Raw genomic sequence first — 18,770 nt, 5'->3', positions numbered from 1 at the left:
TTGTTCTCATTATCCATATAAAAGTAATCTTAATTAGAATAAGAATTTGAGTTTAAATGTTCAAGTTTTAAAAATGGAAAAATCATAATAACAAGTGTTTACTTTTTAATGAGCTTTACAAAACTCTCTAATTAACACAAGATTTTTTTAAAAATTTTTATCAGACCTAATAAAGATAAGATTACTTTTCGTTTTTTAGAAATTCATTAGGTTTAATTCATGACCAATTAAAAGAAGAAAATATACCAAATTTAAGATGGAACTAACATACTCCCTCCGTCCAGAATTGTTTGTCATGTTGCGCTTATCAAAAGTTAATTTGACTAATTTTTAAAAGTAAATTAGATTACATTAATTCGATATTTTAAACAAAAAAACTAGATATTCTAAAATTATATGAAAAGTAATATAAATTACAATTTCTTTTGCATATTAATATGATGAAAAAACACATCTTAAAATGTTAGTCAAAATTTTTATAGTTTGACTCTAAAAATAGAAACCATGACAAATAATACCGAACAGAGAAAATATTTATTACGAATTGACAAAAATTTAATAGTTTAGTATAAACTCATTAATTATATGATTTAAATATGTATTTAATTTAATCAATAAACACACATTATATATCGGCTATTGAAATTTATTCTTCCGAAAATACCCTCGTAGAGTCATTAGCACGCTGGGTCCAGCAAAAAGTAATCCACGCGCTTTACAGTGAAATTAGCAAAAAGGCAATTCCGTAATTTAGTGCAAAATCGAGGGGCAAATAGTTAAATTTAGGTACAGAAACAGCAAAACTACAGTACACAAAAAAGCCAGTAAGGTATAGCAGCAAACCAGAAAATTGCAGAAATCTATACATACATATCAATTCTAGAGAGAGAAAGTAAAACCCATTTGCTATTTGAGGCAGAAATTGTAGAAATTTTTTTAGTACTTTCTCTCTCTATAACGAAAAAAAAATCCCTTTTTTACCCCCCCTTCGAGAAATCTTGGAAATCCGTCGGCACAAACCCCCTTTTTTGCTGTAATCGATTTTTTCAGGTAAAGTTTTGGTTTTTATTTGTGGGTTTTGTGTGTATTTTGTTTTTATAAGATGTATGTATGATTTGGGTTTTGCTGTAATGGTTTTTATTGGGTTTTGTATGTGTTTATATGATTTAGGTATTTATTTGTTGAATTATGTTGCTAAGATTGAAGCAGTAAAGTGGAGTTAGATCGATGAGTGTATAATGTCCCTTTGTTAATTGAGTTTTTGAAATAGAATCTGTGCTTAGAAACTGCATAAAAAGTGTACTATAATTGTTATGTTTTTTTTTAGATTTGAGAAAAATCATGGTTAAAGAGGAATTAGATGTGTGTTTGGAATAGTTATAATCTTATTTTTTGTGGAGTGGACTGTTTTTCTCGAGTTGAGTGTTATCGGAAACAATCTCTCTGCCCTTGAGGTAGGGGTAAGGTATGCTGCATACACTCTACCCTCCTTGGACCCCACTTCGTAGGAGTATACTGGGTATGTTGTTGTTTTTCTTGGGGAGGGAGATGAATTTACTTTTTTTCCTTTTTCAGATTTGAGCTTAGTGATACTGGAGTTCAGGGCATAATGGTGTTTGTGTTTTAGAAAATTTTGCAATGCTGTAATTGGTGAAGTACGTGGGAGCTCAAGCCGACATCTATAGTGAAAATCCAAGAAAAAATCAATTCTTTGATCTTGGGTAATCCTAAAGTTCCAATTCTGAGCAAGATTTAAGAAGATAACTGATTTAATTGAAGGTCGGTGACAGAGTCATATATGATTTGAGGTTATAGATGGGTGAATTCTAGCTTATTCCAAGTACTTTTGTAAGGAAGAGGGTAGAGTTAAAGAGAAACCAATGGAAGATTGGTCCAAGTACGTTCACAGTCCAGCTCATTTGGCTGTGGCTAAGCGAGACTATGCTACATTGAAAAGAATAGTTGCTGACCTTCCTCAACTGTCCAAGGCTGGTGAAGTGAACACTGAGACAGAGTCTCTGGCTGCTGAGCTTAATGCAGATTCTGTTTCTGCAGTAATTGATAGGCGGGATGTTCCTGGTCGTGAAACCCCATTGCACCTTGCTGTTCGGATGAGGGATCCTGTCTCAGCTGAGATTTTAATGGCTGCAGGTGCTGATTGGAGCCTTCAGAATGAGAATGGGTGGAGTGCTCTCCAGGAAGCAGTGTGTACCAAGGAGGAGAATATTGCTATGATTATTGCTAGGCATTATCAGCCCCTTGCCTGGGCCAAGTGGTGCCGTAGACTTCCTAGGATTGTTGCCTCAGCTGGTCGGATTCGTGATTTCTACATGGAGATAACCTTTCACTTTGAGAGCTCGGTAATACCATTCATTGGACGGATTGCTCCGTCAGACACTTACCGGATTTGGAAACGGGGTTCTAATCTTCGTGCAGATATGACTCTTGCAGGATTTGATGGGTTCCGCATTCAACGGTCAGATCAAACTTTCCTCTTTCTTGGAGAAGGGTATTCATCAGAAGATGGAAACAGATCTTTGAGTCCTGGTTCTTTGATTGTGCTTGCTCACAAGGAGAAAGAGATTACAAATGCGTTAGAGGGAGCTGGTGTGCAACCATCAGAAGCTGAAGTTGCTCGTGAGGTAGCTTTGATGTCCCAAACAAATATGTATAGACCAGGCATTGATGTCACCCAGGCGGAGCTTATTCCCCACTTAAATTGGAGGAGACAGGAGAGGTCTGAGATGGTTGGTACATGGAAGGCAAAGGTGTATGATATGCTTAATGTCATGGTCAGTGTAAAATCAAGGCGCGTTCCTGGTGCTATAACTGATGAGGAGCTCTTTACAGTGAATGATGATGAGAAAGTAGTGAATGGTGGTGACGATGATTATGATGATGCATTAACAGCTGAAGAAAGAATGCAGTTAGATTCTGCACTTCAGATGGGCAATTCAGATGGACCTGGTGAGTATGAAGAGCCTGAAGGTCACGATTTCCATGGAAACTCTGATGGAGGTTCATTTCAGAGTTGTGAATCCAATGGTGTTACAAAGGAGAAGAAAAGTTGGTTTGGTTGGAGCAAAAAAGGCCCCAAAGACACTAGTGATGATTCAGAAGACTCAAAGCTTGTAAAGAAGTTCTCAAAGCTGGCCCCAGAGGATAGCAAGCTGAGACCAAATGACAATCATGCATCATCATCTGAAGTTGCTCGGGAGGATTCTGGGGATGGTAAAAGGAACAAAGATAAGAGCAGCAAGAAGAAAAAGAAGAAAGGAACCATAGGGGAGCCCAAGACCGAAAGTGAGTATAAAAAAGGATTAAGACCTGTTTTGTGGTTGACACCGGACTTCCCACTGAAAACAGAAGAACTGTTGCCATTGCTTGACATTCTAGCCAACAAGGTTAAAGCTGTCAGAAGATTAAGGGAGCTTTTAACTACTAAATTACCTCCTGGCACGTTTCCTGTCAAGGTACTTGATTCTCACTCTCTCTAGGATCTATCTTGTTATTCTTTTTCCATTTTCTTCTTATTGTTCTTGTGCTTTCTTCAGTACTTTTGCTCTGTCGTTTCCCTTCTCTACATGGCTTATAGTCAAATGCCGAAGGTGGTGTGTGTTTTTGGGTTTGGGTGGGGGTGGGGTGGGGGGTTTCGTTTTTAATCAAGTAAAAGATTTCATTATACTACTATATCACCTCATAAATGCAATTGTCCAAGTTGAGACAGTTGAATTTAGCTGGGAAATTGAGGATCATGTTGTCATTGTCAATAGTTATCTGACGGACCTTCCAACATATTCATCTGATAGTGGTTACTGTTACTCTGTAGGATATATTTTATCATGGTTTAGTGACTACTAACTACTAAGAAAGACCTGTCCTTTATACATTAATAAGTTTTCTTGATGTGTTATTAGGTAAGTTCCCATAAGCTGCCATTATTTTAAAAACAAAGTTCCTGTAACTTAATATAGCATTGTTTCTCGCTGCTCATCTGTGCTTGCAGCAAATACAATCTAATAACTCCCTAAACCTACCAAAAGATTTATGTTCAAATTTAATGTAGAACGCCAAAGTGTTTTGTTGAGGTCATAATCCTGAGCATATGTCATGTTAAGAGTTTTTTGTGCCTCTGCATCAAAAAACAGCTCTTTCTGACTCTTGTTGTGATTATATTGTGTGTTTCCTGCTGCTGCTTTTATAGAACTATTTTACTTATCACCTGTAAGAAAGAAGGGATTGCCTGATAATGTGGAAATCTATTGATAATCTGTTACTCTTGACCTGATAAGATGCTTAAAAATGGCTAAACCGGATATGTTTGACTTTTTGCTGAATAATGGAAGTGGAGATTCCTCTTATGATTGTAATTGTATGTAGTGGATGCTCAAAGTATTTGTCAGTTGATTAATATTATCATCAGATATCCAACATTTTATTATAGGGATCTGAAATAGTTTATGTCTTGGCTTGTAAATCGTCCATATGGCAAAATAAGTTTTAAATTATTATATGGACTTGATCTTATAAGCTTAAATAATTATCATTGCAATATCAAAAACAGAGTATATAATCACTATGCAATTTAGGGATAATTTCACAAATGGCCACTGAACTTTTATTTTATTGCACCAAAGTCATTAAACTATTTCTTTTGTAACAAAAGAACTCCGCCAAGTATCAAGAAAAGAAACTAATGTTTTTGTTGGTAAAATATATTCAACTTTGCCCAAGTATGATATAAAAGGTTTCTGTTTGAATCCTCCTAGTTCTAATGACTTAACGTGATACTTGGGTAAAGTTGAGTGACTTGTTTGCTACAAAGATACTAGATTATTTCTTCCCATTTGTCTAAGTCTTGCTGGACAAAGTTGTGTGATACTTGTGTTGGTGGAAGGCAGCAAATACCCCATGAAATTAATTGAGTTGTGCATGTTTGTCCTAAGACCACGGTTGTCAAAAAAAGGTATGGCGACTTTAGTGCAATGAAAGTTAAGTGAATAATGACTATATCCATGAAATTTATAACCAGTACAATTTGGGATAAAAGTTTCAAGGTCATGGTCGTTGTAAGAAGCTAAATTTGGTTTGTAGCAACCTAACCATAATTTGTTAGATCTATCAGAGAATCTCAATTTTCGTACTTTTTGCATGTATCATAGTTGGTGATGGGAAACTATTCCTTCATTCCAGTTGACATTCATACTTATAATTTTGATGGATAGTAATTGAACTGCGTTCTTATGCGACTGTATGATGAAGTTTTCCTTGTAACTTACAAGAGTCTACTGCACTTCAGGTTGCTATCCCTATTGTTCCAACAATTCGAGTTCTTGTTACATTTACAAAATTTGAAGAGCTCGAACCAGTGGACGAATTTTCAACCCCTCTTTCAAGTCCTACAAATTTCCAAGATGCTAAGTCTAAGGAATCTGATGGCTCTACATCATGGATTTCATGGATGAAGGGGAACCGTGATGAGCTATCTAGCGACAGTAAAAACCACAGTTTCCAGGATGAGATTGACCCTTTCCGTATACCTTCAGATTATGCTTGGGTTGATGCAAATGAGAAAAAACGCCGAATGAAAGCCAAGAAAGCTAGGAGCAAGAAGCATAAAAAGCATAGTGCCCCTAGAAATCCAGAGAATGGGCAGCAGACTAGTGAGGATGTTGAAGAATAACAGCGACAGGATTTCTTCTCTCCTACTTACCATAGAAAGAAGAGGTAAAGCTCCTCGGTGCAAGTTTTATGAGTTTGCCTCTTTCTTGTATCAGAGTATTTATCATCTGCCATTGTTGTACTATAAATTAATGTGAAAGCTTACAAAACATCATTTTCTTAGTGTTTCCAGCTAAGTACATCAGGCGGATTCAAGTCGGAGATTTCTTGGCGAGATTATCACTAGCTTATGGTCTGACCCGAGTAGCATGGGGCATGTGTAATCCCGTGTGAATCAACAAGGACATCCTTGCAAGGTTTAATTACTCCTGGGTGACTGATAGAGAAGTAGTAGTACCATGAGAGTGACATACAAGTCGTATCGTTTTAAAGATTTTTCTTTCTTTGTAGACTTTGAAAGAGGAGATTAGTTTGTGCTTGGCCAAAACAGATTAAATTTGTAAAGAGCTTTACATTTTAAAACAGCCTAGTGTGCTTGTGAGTTCTTTTTTCCTTTTATAATGATCTTGATTCTTGAAATGCTTTGCTAAAATGTAGTGCTATATATGCTTGTCCTCAGCATTGTCGTTCCCTTTTGTCAAAGTAGGCATTCGTTCACTTTCATGAAGTAGGCATATGAACCACTTTGCCTCGAGACTCTACAAGTAGGCAAAGTAGGTAGTCGTTCCCTTTCATGAAGTAGACGTATGAATCACTTTGCCTCGAGACTGGGCGTATGAACCACTTTGCCTTGAGACTCTACAAGTAGGTAAAATAGGCATTCGTTCCCTTTCATGAAGTAGGCGTATGAACCACTTTGCCTCGAGACTCCACAAGTAGGCATTGACTCCCTTTCATGAAGTAAGCTTATGAGTCACTTTGCCTCGACACTCTACAAGTAGGTAAAGTAGGCATTTATTCCCTTTCATGAAGTAGGCATATGAACCATTTTGCCTTGCGACTCTACAAATAGGTAAAGTAGGCATTTGTTCCCTTTCGTGAAGTAGGCATATGAACCACTTTGCCTTGCGACTCTACAAGTAGTTTCATGAGATAGGTAAAGTAGACATTCATTCCCTTTCGTGAAGTAGATAAAGTAGGCATATAAACCACTTTGCCTTGAGACTCTATTGGAACAAGCAAAGAAGTGATGGAATGGAGAAAGTCATCAAGTAGGTAAAGTAGGCAACAAACCACTTTGCCTTGAGACTCATTTGGAACAAAGCAAAGAAGGCGGTGGAAAATAGAAAGCATTTTCTATTTAGAAAATGCTACGTCTAAATCTTGAATCCCCTTAACGTAAGATAGTAGCTGCCACTTTCACCTTGGGCTAGTTAACACACAGAGAATGGCCCTTGCCATTTCAGTTTGGCAATAACTCCACACAATAACTAGTTATAGGAAAATGGAGTTATACCAAGTCGTCGGTCACAAAATGCAGAGCCTTAGACTGAAAGGTTTCACTGACAAAATGTTATATTAGCACAGACAATAGTACTAGATTTTAAAAATTATCTCATAGTAGTATATACATCTGGGAAATTTTAAGATAAGTCTTCACAACTTAGAAGATGAAGGACTACTGGTTCGAAATGAGAAATAAAAAGCAAATCCAGGCACATAGTTTGATTAAAGATATGTTCCGACTAGGAAACAAAAGTATCAAGTTTTCTAACACATGAACTTCCACACAACCGTGCAATACGAGTCAAACCCACTGAATCTTCCTTGCGTTGATATAATTCATCGCATGTTATCTCTGCGCCTGTTGTATCTATTGGGTCTTATTCTGTCGTTACGCTGAGGGACAGGCTCTACTCTCCTCTGTCGTTCAGGTGATCTTTGAATTATCTCCCCGTTGACAAAAAGTTCAGCTGCAAGGATAATATAAGATCATTGTCATGGCAAAATCATACACATCGGTCATCGAAGTTATTGGAATAAGAGCTAATAAAGGGTTAATACTAGTATTTACCAACATGAATCTAAACCCTTGAGCCAAATGAACAATAATAATGCAACAAGACAAAATCAGGAGGGCCATGTCACAGACGTTACAGTTTCTCCTATGAACCAATTTGACTTGCTTAATTTTTTCTTCTGGGGGAGGGGGTATTTGCTATTTTCCAGTAAGACGATCTCTGTACTTTTCGCAATTAGAAGAGGAGATCTTGAAGAAACCATTTAACTCACGAACTGAGAGTGAACTTAAAATACAATACAATGACAACAACTTCGCCTCAACCCTACGCAGCCTAATTTTCAGATAGAAATGCCTGATCAAACTCATTATGTTACAAGCTCATTAAAGTAAGAAAAACCACACCCTTAAACGCAGCCAATACAGGGAAGCCTCCTAAAATTTAGAAGCTTCAAAATCAGAACACTTCTAGGTAATATCAGTCCATTAGTAGGAAACAAAGAACCTCTTCTGAAAAGTTCAAGAGAAACAGTCACAAGGTAACACGCATGAATTGTACCGGTTTAAAGTAAAATTTGATATTTTTTTGGCTTAGCATGGCAAGCTAATTAGGGGCAAGATGTGAATGGGTTAAAGATAAGGACGTAAGGCATCTTGGCAATAATTAATATCCCTCTTATGAAATGGGTGGCTATATACCCTCCTAGACACCCGATAAATCCATCCTTCTAAAGGCATGTTCTACAAACTACTAAGTGGATGAGTATGCTAAGGCAGATGCGTCAGCATTGTGAATTCATATATTTTTAAAAAACTTGCATGATAGTGCACTTACTGCTGCAGATGATTGGAACTTCATGCTCAAATATACCAATCCTTTACCCATAGATAATATATCCTCTCCTAATTCACTAGACCTATTCCTGCTTTGAGCTATCACCAAAAAATTGACAACTTCCTACGGAAAAAACAGTTGTATCATCCAAGTACTTAAATCTTCAAAATATGTCATTTCTTTATTTTGACTTAGTAAACATCTTTAAAAATTTCTCTCCACTACCAATTATTCTAACTATATCTCCAAGCAACTCGTAGAGCCTACCAATCAAAAGGTTGTTCTTCTAGTCTTTCTACACATAATACTCCCTCCAAGATCTTCTTTGGCCTTGCTAACATACCTTCATTATGTAAAAGAAACCACAGATACTACGTCTATATTCTTCAAAGAACCCAACATTGATCTATGTTTTGTTGCCTCTGAATGATGTTCATATTGGTGAGACAAACCATAGAGTTAACAATTCTAATTAAGGGTTGGATTATTTTTTGGACAGAATTATGAAAAATGATAAAGGCGATTTAAAGAAACTTTAAGCAAGAGTAGACTTCTTTCATACATTATTTGATTCTAGTTATTGGGTCATACTCTTAATACCTTACGGAACATGAATCTACTGCCAAACAAAGAGCAAACAATTGTTAAAAGAATGTGTACCTCCTTATGGAACATGAATCTACTGCCAAACAAAGAGCAAACAATTGTTAAAAGAATGTGTACCTCCATAATCCTTGTATTCAGGATCAACATAGGAATCAGGCAGCACAAACAGAACACCTGGCAAACCTATTGCAGCAAACATTCCAAGTCAATTCGTTAATTCACTGATGGCTATTGCAAGAAAAATAATGATAGTAAAGCATTTTCAACAGACCTTCCATTTTATTAGCAGTCTCTTCATCAACTTCACATCCGAAACCAAAGTACCTCTCACAAGAGACATTGTAAATCTTCTTTTTTGCTTCCTCTTCACTACACATGCAAAAGAGACTACATGAATAAGTATAACTGCTACTACTACTATTCCGCATTTATCCTAAACTAGTCAGGGTAGGTTATATAAATCCTCAATAACTCATGCATCACATAAACAGAATAACACATATGAGTCCATCTAGACACACTTTATACTCTCCCCCTACAAGAAAACCAACACTAACAATATCTAAAAGTCAATCAACTCTTTTAACATACTCAACTAAAAAACATAATGGTTATGTACATGACCATGATGGAGTATAAGCTGTCAAATTACTTTTTTAACTAAAAAGATAAAGTTTTTATCACCTCCCGAGGACTTTAGCAAGGGTTTGGACATAACAATCAATCATTTGCTGTTTATGAGCTCCTTCTCCACCAGGCTTATCCATAACAATGAGCCAGTGCTCGTAATCGCATCCCGGAAACAGTGGTGCCATCTCAGTCGGAGCTCGGTCCCCGGTTCCTGGAGTGTAAGGAGAGCTACCGGACCGGTTAACTCTGAACCGTACCGTATTGAGGCTAAACGGCTTGAGGCCATTAGGGTTGGTAGGTAGAAGGGAGTGTGAGAGCAGAAATGACGGCTGAGGTGAAGATCCGACGGCAGGAAGTGACGGCGGTTGAGTAATCGACGGCGATGAAGCGGAGGAGATGAAACGAGTAGAAAAACGATAAGTGTAGAGGGTTCTAGAAATGGATTTGGTGATTTTGGAGGCCATTGATGAAGTTTTTGAGAGTTTTGAGGGTTTTGAGGGTTTATGGGTATATATTGGGGGTAAGGGGTATTGCTCTAGTCTATAGTGAATACTCTCTATTACTTTTTTTTGAGTCGATTTATCCGTATCTCGATTATTTTATCACAATAATAATAACGTAACGTAGTATAACGTGAATACGATAAAATATATGTAGACGTGTTATTCTTACTTCTAAAGTAGAAAAATAGAATATTCTTGATCGACATGCTTATCGAATAAATTTAAAAAAATTGTTAGTGATGTATTCGTCTCATAACTCTCTATTCACTTTGTTAATATTTAGATCATATATTTTCTTAACATTTAAATAAACACGATATCAAAAATTATTTCACATGCTTTTCATTTACTTTCTCGTCGTAACCACTTCATTGTCCCTAAGCGTTTCTCGTACCTATATTGAAATGGAATAGTTTCATCTTCTCTTATCGATTGGTTACTCCTCTCTGTTCGTATCTCTTTCGATTTGAATTAGTTTACAAGATTAAATAATCAAATCCTCTTCGACTACAACTCATAATAATATTTTCCACTCCATGAATAGCTTAATTACTTTACACACTTTCCATCCAACATGTCTTAAAAAGTCTTTTGTTGCCTATTACCAAGAGAACATTGTGTAATGTTCAATCCTATGGACTCATAAATTGCTATACATTCTCTTAGTTTCAGATCTCGCAAAGAGAAAACGTGTTTTTTCCCCTGACCTTCTTTCTCATTCGCGGAGAGACTACGTACAATGCACCTAAATACAAGACAAATATACTTCACTAAAAGGCACATACTACTCGAATTTCAATTCATACTGTGTCGATCTACAGTTCCATCACTGAAATACTTCATGCCATACAAGGGCCAACGAGAACGAGTAACAGTAATTTAGTGTAAACACCAGATGCGGATAAATTATTTTTTGTGTGATTATTTGCACTCCAAAGTTTGATCTACAACAATGATGTAAAAGTGGAATACACTCAACTAATGCCATGATTTAGGCCTAGGTAAAAAAATGTGTCACTCAGAGTCTCAATTTAGAGCATATTTTCCTATATTATTCATCCCTTCAGATCCTGTGCAGAAGTTCAAATTAAACATCATGAAATAGTCTTCTGATATGATCCACAGTTGCAGGCATCAACGTCACAGGGCATCGCTTATACTGCATAGAAAGAAAATAGAGCGTGAATTGACGGTGTAAGAGAATCACCGAATATATTCATAAAGAGTTTAACCTCGACGTATTGACAGTGTAAAATAATCAGATAACCATCCATAATAAGTGGAATTAGAGACCTATATATAAGGCACATAACCTGCTACAACGAGTTGAAGTACATTGATAGCGTAAAAACTACTTCATGCTAGTATATATAAGTTGAATTCGTTTAAGAAAAGAGAAGGAATCAAGAATAAGTCTAGACAGATCAGTTCCGCGATTCTACTTAAGCTAGCAAAAAGGAAAAAGTAGTATATAGTCATAGGAATAGCTCCTTGACAATGATAAAATCTAAATACATACCAGAAAATTAAATTATTGTACTTGCAGGTATTTTCCATTTGCAATTAGCGGGGGGGGGGGGGGGGGGGGAATTATTGCAATATTAACTATAAAGAAACCAAATTAACACAGACATTATGATTTAGTTTCCCAGACGAATTCAATCAACTGATTCTGAAATTTCACCTGAGAGACATATCGGAAAACGCAGGAATAGCAGAAGACTAATCCTGAAACTGCCACCACTGAGGGATTTGCACGCTTTTGTGAGCACAAAGGACACAGTGTTCTGTCTGTAGGTAGTGGAATTCCATCTTTCGCAACCTGCTTAAATGAAAAACATTACACATAAGCATTTATGCAGGAATACAAGAAATAAACTACTTCATCCATGCATAACGAAACTAGTTTTAAGACCAAGACGGAAAGAACTTTCTCGAGATCCACATTTCACCAAGACAGGAAATAGTTTGTAAAAGTTGTTACTTTCCAAAGGAGGCTAACACTAATTTGCTAGTTGAGGATTTAGACAAATTATGATTTGTCACCATCTTGCCGGCTTCCAATTGGTAATTGGCTCAGATACTGGTATTAATTTATACAAACTGTATTAACAATGCCAAAGCAAGAGAGTTTTTATACAAGATAGAGACTTTATTGGCCAAGTCCAATCATTTATATAGGCACGGTAATGCTCTCCCATACAGAATGCACAATATCAATTAACACATAACTCATGTTCATATTAGATCCTTGACTACAGCTCCTGTTAACTGCTTAAATGGATTGGCGTAAATGACAAGTTGGAGATGAGTGACCACAAATTAAAGTTCCAGAATATGGTTGAATGGAGAAAGGCAAAAAACATGTATTAGATGACACTTTTCAGAGCTAAAGTCTAAACATCTATTTGTAACCAAGTACCAAATGTATTTTCTCACCCAATAAGAACCATGAACAAATATAAGTGGGACGTATTCAAAACAGTAAATTGCAAGACTAGTCCTCTCCATCCCAAATGGAAATGTACTCACCTTTGGAGGTGGAGGAGGGGGTGGGGGTGGATAAACAGTTGGAGCTGACATCCTTTCTTCTGCTGACTGGTACCACCACTCCATCATCTGAGTACATTGAAGACAGAAACGGAAATATAATCATAGTATCGATACATGAGCACAACAAAACTGGAGAAGAAAAATGATCTCTCTAGGGAACAATTTAGAAAAGCAGCAGGAATTGAGCTAAACAACACTTACTTTAAAGAAAAACACTGCCGCTATTAGGCCAGTTTGAGCATAGTCAAGAACTCCATATGCACAACTTAGTAAAGCACTTTGTACTGCCTGAGATGTTAATGGATTCAAAGAACAAAAATCAGAATATTGGCTAGAGAGACAGTGCACCTCCATTTTTTTTTTTTGGGACAAGTACCGGGGACCTCAACTAAGAAGTAAAATCAATACCAAATCACATAGTCCCAACTAACATTACAATGCTGCTCCAAATATCCCCCCTCCACCAAAAAAAAAAAAGAAGGAAGAGGATAAGAATAGAAATACAGAAAAGAGATTTACAGGATGAACACAGACCTTTAGCCAAGGAGGGCCACGAAGTCTCTCTCGTTCACGGCTTCTTATTTTAGAAATCCTAGAAGAAGTATCCATCTATCTTGACATCACATATAGGAAAATCATAAATAACAAAAATTTATAAAAGAGGAATTACCCAATAAATAAGTTGAACTGGTTAAGAGAGATAGATACAGATCTAAATTGAAACTTTCAAATAAAGACTTAAATTGAAACTTATACCCAGTGATTCAAGGTAATATGAAGGGTGTGCCTTAAAGCACTGCTTCCTCAAGAGTACTTTTTTCTTTTATAAGGTAAGCATGAGAATCATAATCATACCAGAAAAGAACTGAAGTTCTCAACTGACTTATCTACAATGTTGAAGTTTCTGAAAGGAACTTTCACGCATCAGAAAATTACATTATCCAATCGATTATTCAGATACAGAGATTTAACATCATTTGTAACACATTTAGATGGTGAGACACAGTAAAATTAGGCACCAACATATCGAGTCAACTAACATTGTACCACTAGTTCATTAATTTTTCAGAATTTCATGCTAGGGTACCTAAAAGTTCTTGCAATTTATTCTGATTCACTGGTACCTTACGTGTATTTTTTAATAGTCCAGGCATTACAATTTCTCCAAAGGCTTTGTACTTCTGATACCAACTAATAACACCTCTCAGACCTAGACAGATACTAACATGAATCTGTCTGCAAACATACCAGCTCCTGTCCTGTAGCCCGACAGACATGAATGCCAAGGGCATGGAGTCCTAGAGAGTAAAATCCAGTAGCATCCAGCAAATACAGTAGCTGGTAAGCAAATGATAAACCTGCAGGAAAAAAACACAAGAAGGTGAACAATGACATCAAGACCTGCTTAAAATCTTCACTAAAGAGGACAGCGTTGCAAATAATGTTTACTTATTTTGATGAGAAATTACTTTATACAGGACTAAGAACTCAAACACATAAAGGGGAGACAACATTTTCAGATGAAATTGCTCAAGATTCACCATGAAGGTTTGGGTCGTCCTGACATTTGAGTTTTGACAGGTGGTAAGGCCATTTAGAGGTGGCATGAGAGATTAATGCATGACTAGAATGAACAGGATTACCTAATTCATCTCGTTTCAAATAGTGAAACAGAATCAGTACACACAAAAACCAGGAGCATAGTCATAATCACAAGTCAGAAACTACTCTATATATACCTTCATTTCCAGCATGTATCCATGGGTAGCAAACAGCTACGATCTTACGGATTTTCTTTCTCAAACGATCTCTAACTGATTCTTCTGTATCTGAACTGCTTGTTGAAACTATGGAGTTTCCATTTCCATCAAAATAGTCAGTGTCACCAAATCTCTCATCCTCAGTGCCCCATAAACTAGCTTGAAGAGCAGCCTCTCTTTCTTTATTGTAGATTGAATGCAATTTTGATCTGAGATATGGCAATATGACCTAAAGAAGCACATCAACATTATGTCATTGCATTTAGCAAAAGCAGTACACTTTTCAGCAAAACTTGATTCAAGCAATCATTTTTGAAGTCGCAGCTTTACACATACTAGATGCTATATAGCCTTAGTCATGGAAACAATTAGAAGATCAGAAAGGAAGCCAGATGACTTCCAATTCCCACTAACAATTCCAGGTATTTTATTCCAGTAGATGGGAGTAAAGTAAGCTTCTGCAACAGATGGAAAAGGGACAGTCTTCTATTCAACCAAGGTAACAAGTAACAACTGTATTTTATCAGACAAATCAAACCTGTCAAATCCTCTATGCAACATCTAGAAACATCTTCAACGTTCTACTGAAAAACTTACAGAAATGTACAGGGAGTAGGGAAAATTCATTCTAGGATTTCAATCTTAGAAGGTTTACAAGGCTGGGAGGTGTGGAAAAATCTAAGTAAACAGGTCCAACATATTGACAATATGAGTGTTACCATATGATAAATGTTCTGTCAATACAAGATTAGATAAGATTAAAAATGACAACATTTAGCAGAAGGTCCAAGTAGCACACATCAAAGATAAAATGAGATAAGGTCACTTGATATGGTTTGCTCATGACCGGACGTCAACCTCCGGAAGTGCAAGTCCGTAGGTGTGGAATCATAGTAAATGAAGATGATAAAAGGGAAGAGGTGGCCTAAAATCACAGGGGAAGAAGTTGTTTCTAAAAATCTTCAAACCTTTGGAAGCCAAGCAGACCCATCGAAAGATAGGAAAAAGTGGAGGGAAAAATCTATTTAGGTAATAAAAACTAGTTAAGAATATGTTATAGTCATCCGGTATATTTACTTTTGGATCCTATGTTTCCCAAGAATATTTCGGTCCTGTCAGATATTTATATGCCAATAGAAAGTATAACAGTTTAATCCCCTGAGGATCAATAAGTGAGTGTTCAAGTGTAAGAGATTACCAGAAACACAACTGAAAGAACTTTTTGGCGCTTCTCCAACCCAGTGTGATTAATTTCTTCTCTGGCGTCTAGACCTTTGTTATCACCCTTAACTTTTATGTTAACTGCCCTTCTTCGCAGACCATATAAAGACTCAGCAAAAGACCCATCTGAGAAAAAGTAAAAAAGGAATGAATTTGCTAAAACTATAGCAAATAATTAGCTCAGCCTTTAACCAGAATAGTACCAGAGGCTACACACATGAATGGATGAAAAAGAAAATACTAGTCTAGACCCAATAACAGATACTCAGCATTACTCTTTGGAAGAGTCAAAAACTGCAGTCATTTTATGCATTTCAAAAATAAGTTCAAACATGAAAAATGTGACTTCAGTATTTTTATACCGTGTGTACATTACTAATTATTATGTTAGAAAAAGAAATATTCAGAACAACATCTGAGTACTGCCTAAACTTAGATCATTTGAGTCGCATACAGCGACCAGTCATCCTTTATGGTATGAAGGAGTATTTGGAAAGATAAATAAGCACCTGTAGTTCGTAAGCTATGAGTTTCAAGAACTAGCGTAAGCAAAGCAAAGCACTCATCCTCATAATCTAGAATTTTGTGGATGAAAGGTCTTCTTAAAGCTAAAACCTGCAAGCAAACAAGCAGCAATTAACACTAGCCATCACACATCACATAACTACAGTTAAACCATAACAACAGCAACAAACTACAATGATGCCTCGTTTCCAAACTAATTGGAGTCCACAATATAAATGCTCTATATACATTGTGTGTTGTTTCATTCCAATACTAGTAATTTTTCTCTTAAGATATATATATTAAGTACAAGTCTAAAACAATTATAACATCTATCCTTTGTTTTCAAACTAGTTGAGTTACCCTAGATCCTCAATATTAGTTACCCTCCATTTTGACCCACTTCATTTCAATGTTAATAATTGTATTTTATGACACATCTAATAAGCACTGATACACAACAACAATAAAATCCACCCCTCAATTCCAACTAGTTGAATTCAATTATATTAATCATCAATATTTCATTACACTCCTCTTGGACCTTTTTCTTCCAAGTACTAATAATTTATGTTTATACTAATTTGAGCTCAGGAACAACCTCCCTACACCACAAAGCTAGGGGTATGGTCTGCTTACATCCTACCTTATCTGACCCCACTTGTGGGATTACAGTGGATATGTTGTTTATATAAATCTGTCTTTTAAGACACTTGTAATAAGTACAACTAAACAATAATCAAATCCACCCCACGATTCCGAACTAGTCCACTATACAAATTCTCGATACCCTTTATATTCCACTTGGATCCATTTCATTCTAATACGAATATATCATCTTTTAAGACAAATCTACTAAATAAAGCTGCACAGCAACGATCGTAATAACTATGCCTCGATCTCAAACTAAATGAATTACGCTAAATCCTCAATATTAATCACGATTCATTCATTGCAATACTAATAATTGTATTGTAAGAAACAACCACCCCTCAATCCTAAACTAGTTGAATTCCACTATACAAATCCTCAATACCCATTACACCCCCCTTGGACCATAGTCTCTCCCTATCTAGCACACACCTCAACTAACGCTAGACGGTATCAAACCACAGGACAGAGAAAAAAGGAGCAGCTTTTTAGATTCTCCCATTGTAGGATCAAAATTAATAATCAAAAACAAAATTAAAGTGACCCCTGATTCTCCATAGTATTCCACATGATACTTGTCACCACATAACTCTGTCAACCAAGGCTAGAACAAATGCGAAAAAATCACCTAGTGTTGTCTTTCTTATCATAAATACAAAATGGGAATTATAGTATCTCAGTTAATTTGCTCGGTAAGGGTTCGATTCACCACAATACAATCCACTCCCCCAATTTATTTATTTTTTAACAAAATACTGAAACAGTGGACAAAATTGATATGAAATTCGAAAACCCATTTGGGTAAATGAGTAAAGAGAGCAACTTACACCAAGGGAATAAGTTAAAGCAGCTCTAAGACTAGAAGGCAACTGTTGTGCAGCAGCCATTTCAAAGAAAGTAGGACGAGTCCCTTGTCCTCCTACTTGAAACAACATCTCTTCTGTACAACAACAAAAAACGCTTATCCTCTCAACTGATTATCTGCTTCTGCTTCTCCGATTGTCTTCTTCTTTTGCTTCTCAGTGATGAAATTGAGATGTTTTGGGAAGAAGGAAGATGATAAAGAACAGTTTTTTCTTCTGCTGCTTCTTTTTTTTTGGTTCCTTCTTTTTCTGTTCTTTATTTTATTTTAGGGACACTACTTCTTATGTTGTTGCATACTACTACATTTATTTTTTGGGTAGTCCTTAATTAACTAGAACTATCGGAAATAATATGTACAAACCCTTCGTCATATTTTTGAAACATTATTATTTCTGTCGTTAAAAAATTAGAATACATATGTCATTCACTCTAACAAAAGACTAAATAGGGACATGTGGCACAATCTTATCCATTGATAAATGTCGAATTTGTGGACAAGATTATGACACGTGTATATTCATTAGTATAAAGGGTATATATGCTTTAATTTTTGGACGATAAATTCCAAAAGTATGACGGAGAAAATTTACGTACCATTTACGATAGTTCAGGGTATATATATCTTTTTTCTCCTTTTTTATTATAAACGAAACAATCACATATGACGGGGGAAAAACTATTATGAATAATTGAGAAATGAGTTAAAATTTGTTTTTGATAAAAATAAGAGATGATATTTTTATTGATAATACCCAATAGGTTGTGGAGAAAAATGCGGAGAACTTGTTTTCGATTAGTTAATTGGAGAGACAGTAATTTATGAAGAGGATGAAAAGTATTTGGTCTGAAAGAATGAGTAATCGCATTGGATTCAGATGTGATGATTTTTCTATAATGGGAGAGAGTAGTTTGGATAAAAATGTTCAAATGACTATTCCATATTTAGACATATATGTGAACATTAAAAAAAAATATATATGTGTATGATATAACGACATATTTCAAAATATGCGATTCGATTTGATAGTCATCCACATAAAAAAAATGTTTAACGATCGCTA

At 36.0% G+C, this 18,770-nt stretch overlaps 3 protein-coding genes across 4 annotated transcripts; 1 reads left to right on the top strand and 2 right to left on the bottom strand.

Annotated features, from left to right (window-relative positions):
* The first annotated feature begins 763 nt into the window (after nt 1-763).
* Nucleotides 764-6,201, top strand: LOC101251985 (uncharacterized). Of its 2 annotated transcripts, none has more exons than XM_010323055.4 (4): nt 764-1,050; nt 1,576-3,473; nt 5,300-5,727; nt 5,855-6,201. In XM_010323055.4, exons 2-3 carry the CDS (start codon nt 1,881-1,883, stop codon nt 5,681-5,683), a joined length of 1,977 nt encoding a protein of 658 aa, XP_010321357.1. In that variant the 5' UTR covers nt 764-1,050; nt 1,576-1,880; the 3' UTR covers nt 5,684-5,727; nt 5,855-6,201. The 2 variants fall into 2 exon arrangements, with proteins under 2 accessions (XP_010321357.1, XP_004239750.1); XM_004239702.5 differs by having other exon boundaries at nt 5,846-6,201.
* A 934-nt stretch (nt 6,202-7,135) lies between these two features.
* Nucleotides 7,136-10,391, bottom strand: LOC101252285 (multiple organellar RNA editing factor 2, chloroplastic). Its single transcript, XM_004239703.4, has 4 exons — nt 9,708-10,391; nt 9,295-9,392; nt 9,141-9,206; nt 7,136-7,535 (listed from the first exon to the last, which is right to left on the bottom strand). Exons 1-4 carry the CDS (start codon nt 10,115-10,117, stop codon nt 7,405-7,407), a joined length of 705 nt encoding a protein of 234 aa, XP_004239751.1. The 5' UTR covers nt 10,118-10,391; the 3' UTR covers nt 7,136-7,404.
* A 661-nt stretch (nt 10,392-11,052) lies between these two features.
* LOC101252586 (peroxisome biogenesis protein 12) lies at nt 11,053-18,004 on the bottom strand. Its single transcript, XM_004239704.5, has 10 exons — nt 17,673-18,004; nt 16,200-16,305; nt 15,668-15,816; nt 14,449-14,698; nt 13,958-14,067; nt 13,244-13,318; nt 12,911-12,997; nt 12,689-12,775; nt 11,841-11,978; nt 11,053-11,315 (listed from the first exon to the last, which is right to left on the bottom strand). The coding sequence occupies exons 1-10, from the start codon at nt 17,778-17,780 to the stop codon at nt 11,244-11,246; spliced, it is 1,182 nt and encodes a 393-aa protein (XP_004239752.1). The 5' UTR covers nt 17,781-18,004; the 3' UTR covers nt 11,053-11,243.
* Between the last annotated feature and the right edge of the window lie 766 nt (nt 18,005-18,770).

Source organism: Solanum lycopersicum, chromosome 5, assembly GCF_036512215.1.
Source record: "Solanum lycopersicum chromosome 5, SLM_r2.1".
NCBI lineage: Eukaryota > Viridiplantae > Streptophyta > Magnoliopsida > Solanales > Solanaceae > Solanum > Solanum lycopersicum.
The sequence above is the reverse complement of the archived record's forward strand: the minus strand, read 5'-3'. Positions and strand labels throughout refer to the sequence as shown.

What these genes read in the sequence shown, in the direction of transcription:
- LOC101251985 (XM_010323055.4), top strand. Translation starts at nt 1,881, where the DNA reads ATGGAAGATTGGTCCAAGTACGTTCACAGTCCAGCTCATTTGGCTGTG. An exon ending in CTGGCACGTTTCCTGTCAAG is followed by an intron (nt 3,474 to 5,299) that starts GTACTTGATTCT and finishes ACTGCACTTCAG; the next exon opens with GTTGCTATCCCTATTGTTCC.
- LOC101252285 (XM_004239703.4), bottom strand. Translation starts at nt 10,117, where the DNA reads ATGGCCTCCAAAATCACCAAATCCATTTCTAGAACCCTCTACACTTAT. An exon ending in CTTGCTAAAGTCCTCGGGAG is followed by an intron (nt 9,393 to 9,707) that starts GTGATAAAAACT and finishes TTGCATGTGTAG; the next exon opens with TGAAGAGGAAGCAAAAAAGA. An exon ending in GACTGCTAATAAAATGGAAG is followed by an intron (nt 9,207 to 9,294) that starts GTCTGTTGAAAA and finishes TTGCTGCAATAG; the next exon opens with GTTTGCCAGGTGTTCTGTTT.
- LOC101252586 (XM_004239704.5), bottom strand. Translation starts at nt 17,780, where the DNA reads ATGTTGTTTCAAGTAGGAGGACAAGGGACTCGTCCTACTTTCTTTGAA. An exon ending in GTGGCCCTCCTTGGCTAAAG is followed by an intron (nt 12,998 to 13,243) that starts GTCTGTGTTCAT and finishes TTAACATCTCAG; the next exon opens with GCAGTACAAAGTGCTTTACT. An exon ending in CGGCAGTGTTTTTCTTTAAA is followed by an intron (nt 12,776 to 12,910) that starts GTAAGTGTTGTT and finishes CAATGTACTCAG; the next exon opens with ATGATGGAGTGGTGGTACCA.